The sequence below is a fragment of the Acipenser ruthenus genome, chromosome 7 (assembly GCF_902713425.1).
Source record: "Acipenser ruthenus chromosome 7, fAciRut3.2 maternal haplotype, whole genome shotgun sequence".
Taxonomy (NCBI): domain Eukaryota; kingdom Metazoa; phylum Chordata; class Actinopteri; order Acipenseriformes; family Acipenseridae; genus Acipenser; species Acipenser ruthenus.
In genome coordinates this window covers 19,533,978-19,549,161 of record NC_081195.1, presented here as the reverse complement: position 1 = coordinate 19,549,161, position 15,184 = coordinate 19,533,978, and the positions used below count along the sequence as shown (strand labels likewise).

Genomic DNA, 15,184 nt, shown 5'->3' with positions numbered 1-15,184 from the left:
CACCTTAGCAGGGGTCCTTATACCACTCAGAATATGGTGACCTGCATGGATCCTTAGAAATACATATTGACACTATATAAGGAAAGATAAAAGAGATTTATTCTATACTGTATATGTGATCCCAGTCTTGAAGAATTAAGAAGCCCAAAATGTCCCGGGGATGCAGGGATATAGTGGAGGCGGTCATGAATACGTCTGTACGCTTCACACATTTTAATTATATCTGGAGAACCACCTATCCAGTTGTCATGAATCTTGGTATTCTTATTATTTAGCATGGTTTGAGAATATCAGATCCTGGGGATATATGGGTCTATCTGTCTGTCTGTATATCTGTCCATCTGTTTGTCACACTTGCACTTTGGCATCTGTCTGTAGAACTGCTTATCCAATTGTCATGAAACTTGGTAGTAAAGTTATTATTAAGTTTTCCTGGATTCTGGGGATATAGAGGGGTGTCTGTATGTCTGTTCATCCACCCGTCTGTATGTCAAACTTTAAAATTATAGTTGTTATAGCCATAGTTGTTCATTGTACATTTTTCACATTGTATTTGGTCAAATATTTTGGGGGTTGTAGTAGTATATAATCAAACATGCAATCTTCAGGTGTGAAAAAGTTATTGCCCCCCCCCCCCCCCCCAGTTAACTCAACCCAATTAAAGGGATAATTAGGGTCAGCTCTTTGAGTACTTTGGTTAACAACCAGGCCTGATTTGGGCCAGCCCTGCCCAATATAAATCTGACTAACTTTGGCCCTTACCATCAGAGTGAAATTGTCAGCACACAGGTTCTAGAGGCACATCATGCCACAAACAAAATAAATTCCTGAAGACCTCCGGAAAAAGGTCTGGAAAGGGTTACAAAGCTATTTCTAAGGCTCTGGGGCTCAACCGAACCACAGACAGAGCCATATTGTCCAAATGGAGAAAGTTTGGGACAGTAGTGAATCTTCCCAGGAGTGGCCATCCTGCCAAAATCTCTCCAAGAGCAAGGCGTAAAATCATCCAGGAAGTCACAAAGAACCCTAGAACAACATCCAGGGATCTGCAGGCCTCTCTCGCCTCAGCTAAGGTCAGTGTTCATGCCTCCACCATCAGAAAGACACTGGGCAAAAATGGGATTCATGGCAGAGTAGCAAGGCGGAAACCATTGCTCACTAAGAAGAACATGAATGCTTGTCTCAAGTTTGCCAAAAAGCACCTGGATGAAGGTGAACAATGTTCTATGGACAGATGAGTCAAAAGTGGAACTTTTTGGCGACATGGGCCCCATTATGTCTGGCGAAAACCAAACACTGCATTCCACGTAAGAACCTCATACAAACGGTCAAGCATGGTGGTGGTAGTGTCATGGTTTGGGGATGTTTTGCTGCATCAGGACCTGGATGCCTTGCCATCATTGAAGGAACCATGAATTCTGCTCTGTATCAGAGAATTCTACAGGAGAATGTCAGGCCATCCATCCATGAGCTGAAGCTGAAGCGCAGCTGGGTCATGCAGCAAGACAATGATCCGAAACACACAAGCAAGTCTACATCAGTATGGTTGAAGAACAAGAAATTTAAAGTTTTGGAATGGCCTAGTCAAAGTCCAGACCTAAACCCCATTGAGATGTTGTGGCAGGACCTGAAACGAACAGTTCATGCTCGAAAATCCACAAATGTCACTGAGTTGAAGCAGTTCTGCATGGAGGAGTGGTCCAAAATTCCTCCACGGCGCTGTGAGAGACTAATCAATAACTATAGGAAGCGTTTGGTTGCAGTTATTGCTGCTAAAGGTGGCGTAACTAGTTATTGAGTCTAAGGGGGTGATTACTTTTTCACACGGAGACATTGTGTTGCATGACTTTCTTTAATAAATAAATGAAATATGTATCAAATTTTTGTGTTATTTGTTCACTCAGGGTCCCTTTTATCTAATATTAGGTTTTGGTTGAAGATCTGATAACATTCAGTGTCAAAAAAATGCAGAAAATCAGACAGGGGGAAAATACTTTTTCACGACACTGTATATATATATATATATATATATATATATATATATATATATATATATAAAAGATCGGCTTCAGTGCGTTACAGGAAAATAATTCCATCTAGGGTTTATGTGACATCATAAACTACGAGACCATTGTTTGAAAGTGGTTGGGGTGCACAGGAGTCAAATATGGGTCAAAGGTCAAGTATAATCTTTTAGACAAGTATGCCATTTTCACATCACTACTTCAGTATTATGCTTTTTTTTCAGAATGGCTCAGGATGCAAATATAGCCTTCATCCATGTATTGTATTATATATATATATATATATATATATATATATATATATATAATATAATACAATATACAGTATATATATATATACAGTGCCTTGCAAACCTTTTCCCACATCGCAGCTGGGTCACTCTCATGCTTTCTGGCAAACTCCAGATGTGCTTTCAGATGGTACTTTTTGAGTAACGGCTTCTTTCCTGCCACCCTCCCAAACAGGCCAGTGTTATGCAGAGCTCTTGATATGGTTGACTGGTGCACCATTACTCCACTCCCAGCCACTGAACTCTGTAGCTCCTTCAAAGTGATTGTTGGCCTCTCTGTGGCTTCTCTCACAAGTCTCCTTGTTTGAGCGTTGAGTTTTGAGGGACGGCCTTTTCTTGGCAGTGCCTGGGTGGTGTGATGCAGCTTCCACTTCCTGATTATTGATCCAACTGTGCTCATTGGGATATCCAAACACTTGGATATTATTTTGTACCCTTTCCCTAATCTATGCTTTTGTATTACTTTATCTCTAGAATGCTCTTTGGTCTTCATTTTCCTTCAGATTCACAGCCTGACTAACAATCCTTCAACAGTGGGGTTTTCATCCAGAAAATGTGACAGCAACTTTAATGGTTCACAGGTGGAGGCCAATGGTTGAGAATCTGTGGCACTATTTGAAAATTGCGGTCCACAAACATCGTCCAACCAACCTGAACAACCTTGAGCAAATCTGCCAAGAACAATGGGCCAAAATCACTCCGACACTGTGTGCAAAGCTGGTACATACTTATCCCAAAAGATTTAAAGCTGTTATTGCAGCAAAAGGTGGCTCTGCCAAATATTAATGTTTGGGGGTTGAATACTTATGCAAGCAAGATATTTCAGTTTTTTATTTTTCTTAAAAATATTTCCCAACATAAAACGAATGTCACCTTACAATAATTGATTTTGAGTTTCAGTGTTTTAAAATAAAATATCAAACAGAACGAAATTTCAATGTACCATTTGTAATTCAGTAATATGAGAGAATTGGTCAGGGGTCTGAATACTTTTCCAAGGCACTGTATGTATATATATATATTTTAGCTCAAAGAGCCAGCTGCCCAACGTTTTGATATGTTGTACATATCTTTCTCAAGGGAGCCTGTGTTTGAATCCAAACATTGGAGGTATTTATAGGTTTTTGACGGCATGACAACTACTTGTTATTGTTTACATTCAAATTCATGATTTATTCTTACATGATGTAATGGTGTTCTATATATTGTGACATCATTTTTACTTCTATCTTTGAATCTGTATTAATTCTAATTAACACTACTTTATATAAACTTATATTTTTATTATGTCATGCAATGCTGGCTCTGAGGATCAGTCTAGATTTAGCCTCCCCAGCGCATCAGCATGCACAACTACTGAATGAATTTTGTTTATTTATTTAAATGTTATATATTTGTTTGAAGCTAATTAGTTCATTCTTTTCTGTTGAGTCCCGCTGGCATAATCGTGTTCAGTCTATTTATCCATTTACTTAATTTTATTCTTCTATATGTCGCATTGTCTAATTTGAGCTGTTCTAATACTACAAACTTTACATCATTTATGTCATGTCCCTGACTGGTGAAATGCTGTACTATTGGTTCTTTCATTTTTTTATTTCTAATTAATGAAAGGTGGTTCTGAATTATTTTATATAAAGTAGTTCCAGTCTCTCCAACATATTTGATTTCATCACATTTTTCACAGGCTATTCCATAAACAACATTTCTATTTTTACAGTAGGTATTAGTTTTTAGTGGATATGTGGTGTTCTTATGTTTAATTATATTTTTACGTTTGTCTATGTATTTACACACTTTACTAGTGCATATGTTCGTAGAACCTATTTTGTCAATTATTCTTTTATGTTTACTGTGAACTAAAATATCACCTAAATTAGCTTCTCTTTTGAATGCTACAACTGGGGCCTTAAGAAATACTTTTTTTAATTTTTCTGAATTATGTAGAATCCGCAAGTGTTTCCAAACTATCTTAGAAATATTGGGCAAAAGTTTAGAGTAAGTCATTATTAATGGGACTCTTTTGACCTTTTTATCTCTATTTTTATAATCTAGTAGATCATCTCTTTTTAGTTTATCCACTTTTCTTAACTCCGTCTCTATAATTCTTTCTTTGTATCCTCTTTTTTTAAGATTTGTTTTTAATACATTTCTTTGTTTTACATAGTCACTTTCTTTTGAGCATATTCTTCGTATTCTTATTCCTAGACCCTTTGGGATTGCCCTTTTAGTGTGTATCGATGTGCAGAGGACATGTGTAAATACTGGTGCATGTCAGTAGGTTTACAGAAGAGGTCAGTCTCAATTGAACCTTCTTCAAGTTTTACTATGGTATCTAAAAATTCTATTTCTTTCCTTGTCCATCGAAGGTCCACCTTAATATTACTGTGTATTTCATTTGCCATTTTATGAAACTGGAAAAGAGATTCTTCTCCATGTGTCCAAACCCCAAAAATATCATCTACAAACCGAATGTATTCTAAAGGTTCTCTTTCTGATTTTCTAAGTAATTGTTCTTCCCATTTCCCCATGTATGTACTGGCAAAATGCATTCCTAATTTAGATCCTATTGCAGTACCATCGTTTTACTACTATGTTGATCATGTTCAGTACCTCTGCTGTAGGTATTGATTTATCTAGTCTATTATCTAGTGCTTTTTGACAAGCTTCTAAAGTTTCTTTACGAGGGACACTTGGGTACAAGGATTTTACATCCATGCAAAATAAAATTGTATTCTCTGGAAGGTTGTGTTTTATTGATTCAAGTCTTTTTAAAAATTGTGTTGTGTTGTGACCTAAGTAGTTTTTCTGCTATTTCAGCTATTATGTGTGTTGGATTATCAATTGTACTGACTATCATTCGCATAGGGTGATTTTCTTTGTGCATTTTAGGATTTCCTCTTGCTAGGCCTGTTCTTGCATTATGTGGCTGCATGTATTTTTTTAATTCTTTTGATATAATGCCTTTATTGTATAGTCTCTCCGCAACTTCCTTAACCTCTTTTACCGATTTATTGATCTTATTGCTTTTAACTTCTTCATATGTATATGTATTATTTAATTCACATTCTACAGATTTCATATAGTCATCTGTGTTCATTATCACTATTCCTGAGCCTTTATCTGCTGGTCTTATCATTATATCATCATCATTTAACAACTCAGTCATAGCTTGTTCTTCAATATTGGTTAAATTAAGTTTACATCTTTTCTTTAGTCCTACTATTATTTCTTGTTTAACTACTTCAATATACATATCTAACCATTTATCTCTTCCATCCGGAGGAGTCCATGTGCTTGTACTATTAACCTTAATCCCATGCTCATAATTACCCTCTGAATCCGAGATATTTTCATTGAAAAAATATTCTGCTAATCTCATGCGTCTCTCCCACTCCTTTAATTCAGTGGCCAGTTTATCTTTATCGATGTATCTTTTAGTCGGTATAAACTTAAGTCCTTTACTCAGTACCGCTTTTTGGGATGTGGTTAAAGTTTTACTTGATAAATTGAATACTATGTCTTCTGTCTTATCTTTTGTGTATTTGGTACCATGTCTATTTTTGGGTCTCCTATCTTTCTGTTTTGAATTCTCTGTCCTATTCATGTTTAACGTTTATTAATGTTTATTTTGCATTTTATTATTTACTTTAACCTGGTTTATTTTTACTGTTTTAGATTTATTTTGATTATCTTTCTTAATTATGCCACAGTATTTAGATTTTCTTCCAGTTTCATTGTCTTTAAATACAATAACTGAGAAATGGTTATTGTTGTATAAAAGATTAATTGGATCGTTCTTATTTTTAATATATTCTATTGTGCCTTCGTATTTAAAACAGTCCTTATTCTTTAAGTCTATGTATATGTATATGGGCCTATTTAGGAGGTCTACAGCTGCCATAACTTCTGCCTCTGTAGCCCAAGAATCTATACTCCCATCACTTAATTTCATTTTTTCAATATGGGTCACTGAGTCGATGTACATTTCATATTGTTTTATATTGCTTTCCATTAGTTCTATTACATTATGTCTAATTGTTCGATGGTCATTTTGTGAACCGTATAAAACTACACCTAAACATCTAAAGAAACAGTTCCCGTCCTTCTCTATTTGAACTATGTTGTAGTCGTCATAACTCTTATACTCGCATTGCTCAAGCATTCTATTCGAAAGTGTTATATGTATTATATATATATAATTTGTAAAATGTAACTATTTGTAACTGTAACTAGTTACAATTTTGTTCAAATAACTTGTAACTGTAACAGATTACTTTCTTTTTATTTATTGTATATGAATAGCAAATGTAATGAAGGGACACTAAAATCAATTAAAGAGGGCTCAAACACCAAACAGCAAGGAAACTGCAGTAAATTAACTGGAAGGTAGCACAGACGTCATTTCTGATTACCAGCTCCCCTTTAATATACTTTATTCGTGTCATCTAATTAATTCTCCAACTGGCTTTAATTATTCAATACATATTAAAAATGTACAGTACTACTGGGACAGCTTTGTTGGATATAAAGTCAATTGTCCTTGTCTCTCATTGCCCCCTCATTATTAATTCATAAGTTTTCTTAACTGTTAGAGGAGATATGAGACTCAAAGACATTCACCTGCCCCACAGTATAAGTATTAGCAGGGTTTAACTGGGGCTGTTCTCTTTGTCCAGTAACTAAAACATGAGCTACTGGGCCTGAATTAAATAAAAGTTTATGGCGGCACCATAGCTATGCTTTATAATGGCTACTATGACAACATCATCATTTTGATTTAATCCATACAGCAATTGCCCAATGTTCTGTATATTGGGGCTATGCAATTGAGAGAGGGATCTGCACCACCCAATACTAGGAAATGGAAGAACACTATGAGACATGTAAAATAAAGAACATTTTATGATAAAGGTAACACTGAAATTGTCTTTTTTGTTGTTAATTAGTGACTGTACAGTATATGTTGTAGGGAGGGGGACTTTTTTTTCTTTTTTTTTAAGCAGAAGTAGTATAAATACATATTCTGACAGGAAGATGTATTAAGGAATAAGGAACAGGTGCTGGGAGATTTGAGTTTCTGCTCTTTTTCAGTTTCTCTTTATGGCAGGCACATGTGTAAGACGATACTACACAGATGGATGCAATAATAAATGACTCCTTCAAAAGTGTAACTGGAATAATTTTCTGTTTCTCTAAATTAAAAAGTTTCCATTTTTGACCATTTGAAGCGATCAAACGTCCACACAGACAGTGAAGTGTTACTTCGTTGTTTATTCATTTTAGGAAATGACGATTAGTCAGAGCAAACAGGAAACTACAGTCGTGACAGGTTATTTTATTTATACTGAACTGTACTGCGGAGGCGATGGAGGGGGAAGAGCGGTTTCAAAAGTGAAACTTTAAAAAAGTTATTAATGATTGGCGAATCTTTTTTTTTTTTTTTTTTTTTTTACTAGTCAGGAGTTATGTTTGTATGTGTATGTTACCGGTTGTAAAGTTCGCGGAGGCTTTGTTTTTTTAAAAATTAACTTATGGTATCGATGCAGTATTTGGAAAGGGATAACACTGTTTCCAGTTTTGGTTTAATGCCTCACAATAATGTCAAACCCAGGTAAGCTATGTTTTTTATTATTATTATTTTGTCTTAAATCTAACGTAGCCTAGGTGAACTAAAAAGAGAACAAATAGTAATACATGTGTTAATTAAATAATGTAGAACCAGGAAGCGGGTAATACTAGCATAATAAAGAATATAAAGGTAGCATGTAGCATGGTAGAATGTAGCATGGTCCTGGTTTGCAAAAAAGAAATACAAAAAAGGTGTATTGTTTAACGTTTAGTTTAGTTTTAGTTCACTTAAGGGGTATTTTCAAATTCGGATTATTTCCATTTTTGACCCTCTTGATATAGTGAAAGTTTTGAAGCATTTCCTTGCAATGTTACAGTATGACATGGTGTTTGGACTTGCAATATACAACAATAAACTTGAAAACAAAATGTCAATTTTCAATTTAAATTTTATACCCAAAATCTAAATAATAATAATAATAATAATAATAATAATAATAATAATAATAATAATACCATAACAAGTATGTCAGTGATACATTTGCTGCCATGCTGTAAATACAAAGTTATAATTATCAGTATCTCTTAAAAGGTAAGTGACCAAATAGTCCATATAGTTATAAGTAACGCGTAAGCTTGACATTCAAACGGCTGGACAGACCCATATGCTCCCAGATTCTGATACTGTCTGTAACTTGAGCTGTAGCATGTCCTTAGCTCAAGTTTCAGCAAAATTTGTAAAGTGGTTCTCTAAAAAAAAGATAAATGTAAGAGTGGCATGAAAGGTTATACATAATAAAAGATAACATTGAGAGAAGGCCAGTCAGTGATTCATCAATGCTTGTTCAGTTGATATATATATATATATATATATATATATATATATATATATATATATGTAAAGACAGGCATCTTACTTTATCCACAGATTCTCATGCTCTCAATAATCTGTCTTTAGCCAATATAATGACATTTGGATAAGGGGCTGTTCTGAAATATTTATGTAAAATTATAAAGTGTCCCTAACAAACCTACAGCCTTCACATCTGTACTCCTGTTGCCTGAGATACACAATTCCAGTAATAAACCATTAAACAAAGATGTTACATTGATGGCAAAGCCTCAAAAGCGTGTTGCATTATATATATACACATACATACACAACACAATACAGTTTGTTTTCATATAGCGCTCTTCATGTGGTCCATCCCAGGGCACTTTACAATAAAAGAAAAAAAAAGCCATTGGCCAATTAATCCACATGTATACTGTTAATTATTCAAACATATTCCTGGTCTATGGCATATGAAATGACTTGGAAAACAGAAAAGGTATTTTAATTTTAAAATCCTGACAGTAATATTAAAGTGCTCTAAAACCCCTTCACTGGACCAATTTGGTACCAGGGTAGCAGAATGTCCAAAATCTTAGGGGCACACAGACTCCAAACCTTCCCGAAACTAACACAAGACAAAAGGTATAGACTAGGCTTAATATTTTTATTACACTTCGAATCTGATGACAGAATTGATTAGCTTGTGCAAAAATAGCTAAGGGGTTTCCAGCAGCAGCTGATGAATGCTCTTGTCGGATCCCCCAAAAAATATAGCTCGAAGAATATCTTTGGGTCCCAATCAAATTCTTCGGTGTGTGCAACTTGTGTAGCCCTGCTTGGTACTTAGTGTATCACATCGTACAGTCCAGCCTGTTGGATCCATGCACTGTATACTGTATATAATGTACATTCCCCAAGGCCATTTTAAGACAGACTGGACTGTATACAAAAATATGTTACAATATATCTCACTGTAGTGTTAATCTCTATGAATGATTGCATGCTTGAATGTAACGTTGCAAGTATTCCAGTCCATGCCGTACTGGGATAGATGAATACATGTAGAACAGCTTGTACAATTGTCCCCATTGTAGAAAAGTTTAAAGTAGTGCTGGGTTGAACATTAGGTTTTTCATGTTTTGATATTCTTTTTTAAAATTCAAACAAATATATCATTTTTAATTATCTAAAAAATGTATACTTAATATTATCTTACAGTAACTCTCATTTAGTAAAATAAAACTGGCACCCCCATGAAATTATCTTAAAACAAAGAAAGAAACACTATTCAGTGGAATGAGTTATTTATTTCAGACACAATTATTAACTGGTTTCCTTTGCATCGTATCTTTTAATAATGTATACATCTTTTTATAATGTATACATTATGTTATAGGAATGAATAAGAACATGTTTGCGTTTAAGTAATTTCTTCTTGAATATTCTAGAACCAATGGTTCTGGATTTATGCTTTTGTCCCAATACTATTCAGGAGGTGGGGTGTCTGTCTATACCCATAAAACTGCTTTAAAATACTAGTTTAGAGCTTAAATACTTGCTTGAACAAAAGTAATTGTATTTATCTTGCTCTTAATTGTATTATTACTTGTACTGTGATACTTGAAATGTATTTGCTTACGATTGTAAGTCGCCCTGGATAAGGGCGTCTGCTAAGAAATACATAATAATAATAATAATAATAATAATAATAATAATAATAATAATAATAATAAATAGGGCTGAAACTAGCACACTGCATTTTTTTTTTTTTTTTTTTTTTAGAAAAGCAGTCTGCTAGATTATGTTCCTGGCAGATTCAGTGCTGTTTCCCATCAATCCAGAGACTAGTAATCTTTAAACTGACTGAATTTCTTAATTTTGGTTTAAAACAATGCAACTTTTTCTTCTCCTTCTTCTTGTTTTTTTTTTGTTTCATAGCACTAAAGGTCCTATCTGAGGTGCTGATAGTTTATACAAAGGATGCTGTGGAATGGAGCACATACCTGCAGAATGTGCTGGTTTCATGCAAACACTTTTCCACGAAGTCAGTCTTGTTATATGAGGTCGAGAGCCATACCCCTGTGGCCGAGCAGGACATTAGTATTTTCCAGAACAGCAGGTGTATTATCCTGTTGCTGTCAGGAGAACTCTTGGATGTTCTTGGCAGCTTTGAGGTCTTGGAGAGCTTTCGGAATGTTCTGCAGCCCCCTGGTAAGATGGTGATGTTGTTTTATGGAGTGACAGAGACTGAAATGCTATCGGAATGCTTCCAGGACTGGCATCAGTGGAAACAGCTCGATCCTGAAGATGAACCAACGACCTACATTTCAGTGGTTCGACAGGCTGTGTCTGAAGGTAGGTGGCCCTCTTAAGATGTTCTCTTAGTGACGGAGATGTATGGAGGATTTGGTTAATTTTGTAAATTTGTACGAAACCACCATACAGTTCTGCACAATTTGTACAAATGCAATTAAAATAATATTGAAATGTTTTTGGTTTTGTTTGAAACCAGAAAAAATGGCTAATAATGAAGGCTAGAAAGCTCAATGCTTCTTTTAATGCCAGGTTTCTGCATAAACCTTTATAAATTTACAACCATAAGACAGCAAATTTGTTCTAAATCATCTTTTATGATCTTTTATATCAAAGAATTGTAAAATACAAATCATACCAGCAATACAAAAATAAAGACCTGTGACCAATGGCTTGATGTGTGACATTGCAAATAGAAGTTCAGGTTTGCAATTTGCATTATTACTCAGTAAGACTTTGTCAGTTTGGGGCTCCATTGCCTTGGATTTTATTTAACATATATATTTTTTTGTTTCTAAAAACTGTAAGATTATTTTTAAACCTTACCAAATATTCATACCATACTGACAAATATGTATTTAATTAAATAGATTTAGGCATAGGCAGTCCTGAAGCTAAAACATAAAACAACTTTGTCACCTTGACTACACATTCTAGCCTACAAGTGTGTAAATAAAGTGTGTTTATAAAGTCCAAGGTACAGCATGGTTTAGAGAAGTCATTTGAAGGTGGAAAGCATTGTGTTGGTATGATTATTTTACAAGAACTCAAACTCCCAGAATTATGTCATTATTTTGACAGTAAAGTTTTATTTTAAAAACCTTCTTGAGAACTTTCACATTTTATGAATGCGGGCGATTTCTTTGCTATGAGGAATGATTCAGCTGAAGCTGGATATTTGATGACAGTGGTTCAGAAGTAGCCTGAAGGAGAAGCTTCCAAAGGCTATGATGCATTATTCATGACACAAGTATTTTTATGCTGCAAGCCTCCGAATATTGTACTGTAAATAAACAAAATACATTTTAATAGCACTGTATCAAAAAAGTATCAAAAAAAAAATCAATGATGACTGCTATTATTAAATTCTTACTCTTCATAAAACACCCCGGAACGGTTAGTCATCATTATAACTGTTGTTTGTTTTGTTATTTGCTACTTAGTTACAATAAAGGTAGCGGCTCTGTTATTAAAATATAGTCCTAGGTACTGTATAGACGAATTACATGCAAATCAGTAGAAGCATGCACCAAGTGTAAGTGCACATTAGCAATTTTAATGCCAAAATTCAAAGCGTGCCATGAAGTAAAAACACTTGTCAGACCACAGCAAAGGAGCATGCTGTTATTTTGGTTAACCGGATCTGAGTCATGCTTTTTTAGTGGTGTTCAGTCTGTGTGAGTATTGATGGTTGACCCTGAGACAGGCTGCTTTAGGGTCAGCAGAAATAACTTCTCACTGTTCACAAGTGCACAGTTCTATTTTATTCAGACTGAGTGGCTCAATGGGGATGTAATGTCAGCAGTCTGAAAGGATATAAAAACATTACAGACAGATAGAATTTGGGGAACAAGTACAGTCAAGTTAGAATTAGCAATCCTTTTTAAGACCCTTATTTAAAAAGCAATGACACAGGGCCTATTTTGTTTGCACCAGTGTAAATGTGCCCCCCTTTTTTTGTAAGTTATAGTTAAAGCTAACTCGGTAATGGAAGATTGTAATGCCTAAAGCATTTTACTTCATGTAATTAAGAGCTACTCCCTAGACTGTTTCTTCCTATTTTATAATGTTTTAATTCCAAATAATTTGGCCAAACTTTGCAATGAATTAAACATATAGTCACAGATCATTTTAAAATGTATATTACACTGACATTTCGATTAAAGATGGCCTATATATATATAAAAAAAACCTCACCATAGTGAGTAATAGGATTCTCTCTATAAATTGTTTTTTTAGGGTAAATGTCTTCGTTTTCTTCTCTTGCAATAAACAATAGGAGAAAATAATCACACCAACCCAATAAAAATACAATATAAATGATACAGTGTGGCAATACACTTGTATACTTTTGTTTATTGTCCCATGATGCACATACAGCAGAGACGGAAGTGGAGGCACCATTATATACAATACGTCAGGCTTTTGAGGATTTCATACTGTGTATCTAGAAATAATCTTCTACAGTTGTGATGAAACTTTGTGGGTACTTTCTGTGGCAATAGCTATTAGAGTATCAGAATGTGGATGTATCAGTGTCACACATTTTTACACGTACTCAACATATTGTGGATGAATGACACGTTAGAAGTAGAACAGTAAATGCATTGTAAGATTTTTTCAACTCTCGTAATATTTGAGGCCATTGACAATAGTATATAGTTTACTTTGAGCTCTCGGAGATTAATACGCCATCTGTATTGTGTAATGCCTAAAGCAGCGTGTGTCATACTGTAGAGGAAAGCTATCCAAAATGTGAGTAAAATACACTGGTTGCGTTAACCTGTCCAAGTGTAATTTTGGGCGAGACGTTCCTTTTTTAGCAGCCTTATTTTTGGCAACTGCAATGACTTGCAAAAATATTTTAGCAACTGGATACTTGACACTGTCTTACTGTATTCACATATAAATTGAGTGTCTTCTTGCACACACGTTGAATGGCTAAAAGGACATGAAGCAAAACTTCATTAGACAGGATCAACTTTTTATATTCAAATCCATATTTATATTCAATTAATCACTTGTACTGTGTGTACAAAGTTGTGTCCTTTTGGACACCTTAAAGGTTGATTCAGTGAGTGACAAAGTGTAGTATTTAAGTCACTGTTTTGGGCTCTATCACAGTCTTTAAGTGCAAGAAGGAAAGTTTCACAACAACAAAAAGTATGGTGCAAACAAGGCGGGGCTCACATGTTTATTTAAGGCAGTCCGTTTTTAACATACACATTCACTTTTAACCAAAATATGACAAACAAAACAAAATCCTATCTCCACAATGGAGAACTAAACTACATTTCTTTAAACAAACTCTACCTTCTCTTCTTATCCGAGGGTAGCAAACGCTGGGTCTGTGTACAGGTCAAAGCCTCGCCAAACCAAAACAAAAAGGGCCCATTGTTTCTCTCTATCCCGTTCTTATACAACTCTAGGTCTGACGTAGACTCCATATATTACTTTGCCGTGCATTTTGTTACAAATGATACAGATTACTTGTTTTTTCTCATATCCATTTTATGGTATACGTTAAGTAATTGAATTATTTCAGTTGCGAGTTCCCTTAGTTTCATGTGATGGTTAGTGATAAACTATCGATGTACCTGATTTCTGAAAATAAAAAAATAAAAAAGGCATTATTATGTTATTTATTTATTTATTTATTTATTTATTTATGTATGTATGTATGTATTTATTTTCCTTTTTTTTTTGTAAACTTGGAATTTATTAAAAGTGTAACGCACTTTTACATAAATCAAACAAATTTGACCCACTTCAAAATTTAGTTGATCAAAACCAGCATCAAGAGAAAGAAAGGAACATCATCCAGGACCCCATAAATGGTGCTGGGCAGGCAGCTGAAAAAAGGGAGGTCATGGTTGTCGGGGACTCCATGTTGAGAAACACAGCAAGTTCAGTGCGCAGTTCAGTGGACCCGCTTACAACAACAGGAGCCTTTGTCACTCGCATCACTGAGAACCGGTAGTAGTCATCCACATTGGTATAAACAACATTGGAAGAGACAGACCAAGATCCTTGCAAAATAAATTCAGAGAGCTAGGAAGGAAATTAAAAGACAAGACCAAAACTTTGGTATTTTCTGGGATATTTTCTGGGATACTGCCGGCACCTTGCAAAGGAGCACATGGATAGCTGGAAATAAATAAACTAAATGTACGGCTGAAATCGTGGTGCACCTTCCTTGAACCTTGGACCACATTCTACAACAAGGACTATATATAGGTGGGACTGACTGCACTTAAATAAAAAGGGAACCAATCTACTCGGAAAAAGGATCCTCGAGGAGGTTCAGAAGCAGTTAAACTAGAAAGGAAGGGGGGGGGGGGGGGAATCAACAAAAAACAGAAGAGAGACTACATAAACAAGGGCAACAACTCAGGTAAGACAGCCATTAAATGAATTTATCTAAATGCTAG

General features: G+C 35.0%; 1 protein-coding gene across 8 annotated transcripts in view; it reads left to right on the top strand.

Annotated features, from left to right (window-relative positions):
• LOC117415952 (phosphoinositide 3-kinase adapter protein 1-like) overlaps positions 1-15,184 on the top strand; it is a 63,048-nt gene that overhangs the window by 3,269 nt on the left and 44,595 nt on the right. For 7 of the 8 annotated variants that reach the window (XM_059026551.1, XM_059026555.1, XM_059026550.1 and 4 more), the window contains exon 2: positions 10,659-11,075. In XM_059026551.1, the coding sequence (XP_058882534.1) occupies positions 10,659-11,075 (417 nt within the window). Of the gene's footprint in view, positions 1-7,581; positions 7,929-10,658; positions 11,076-15,184 lie in introns of those variants that run through there. The other variant, XM_059026546.1, reaches the window with a different exon arrangement.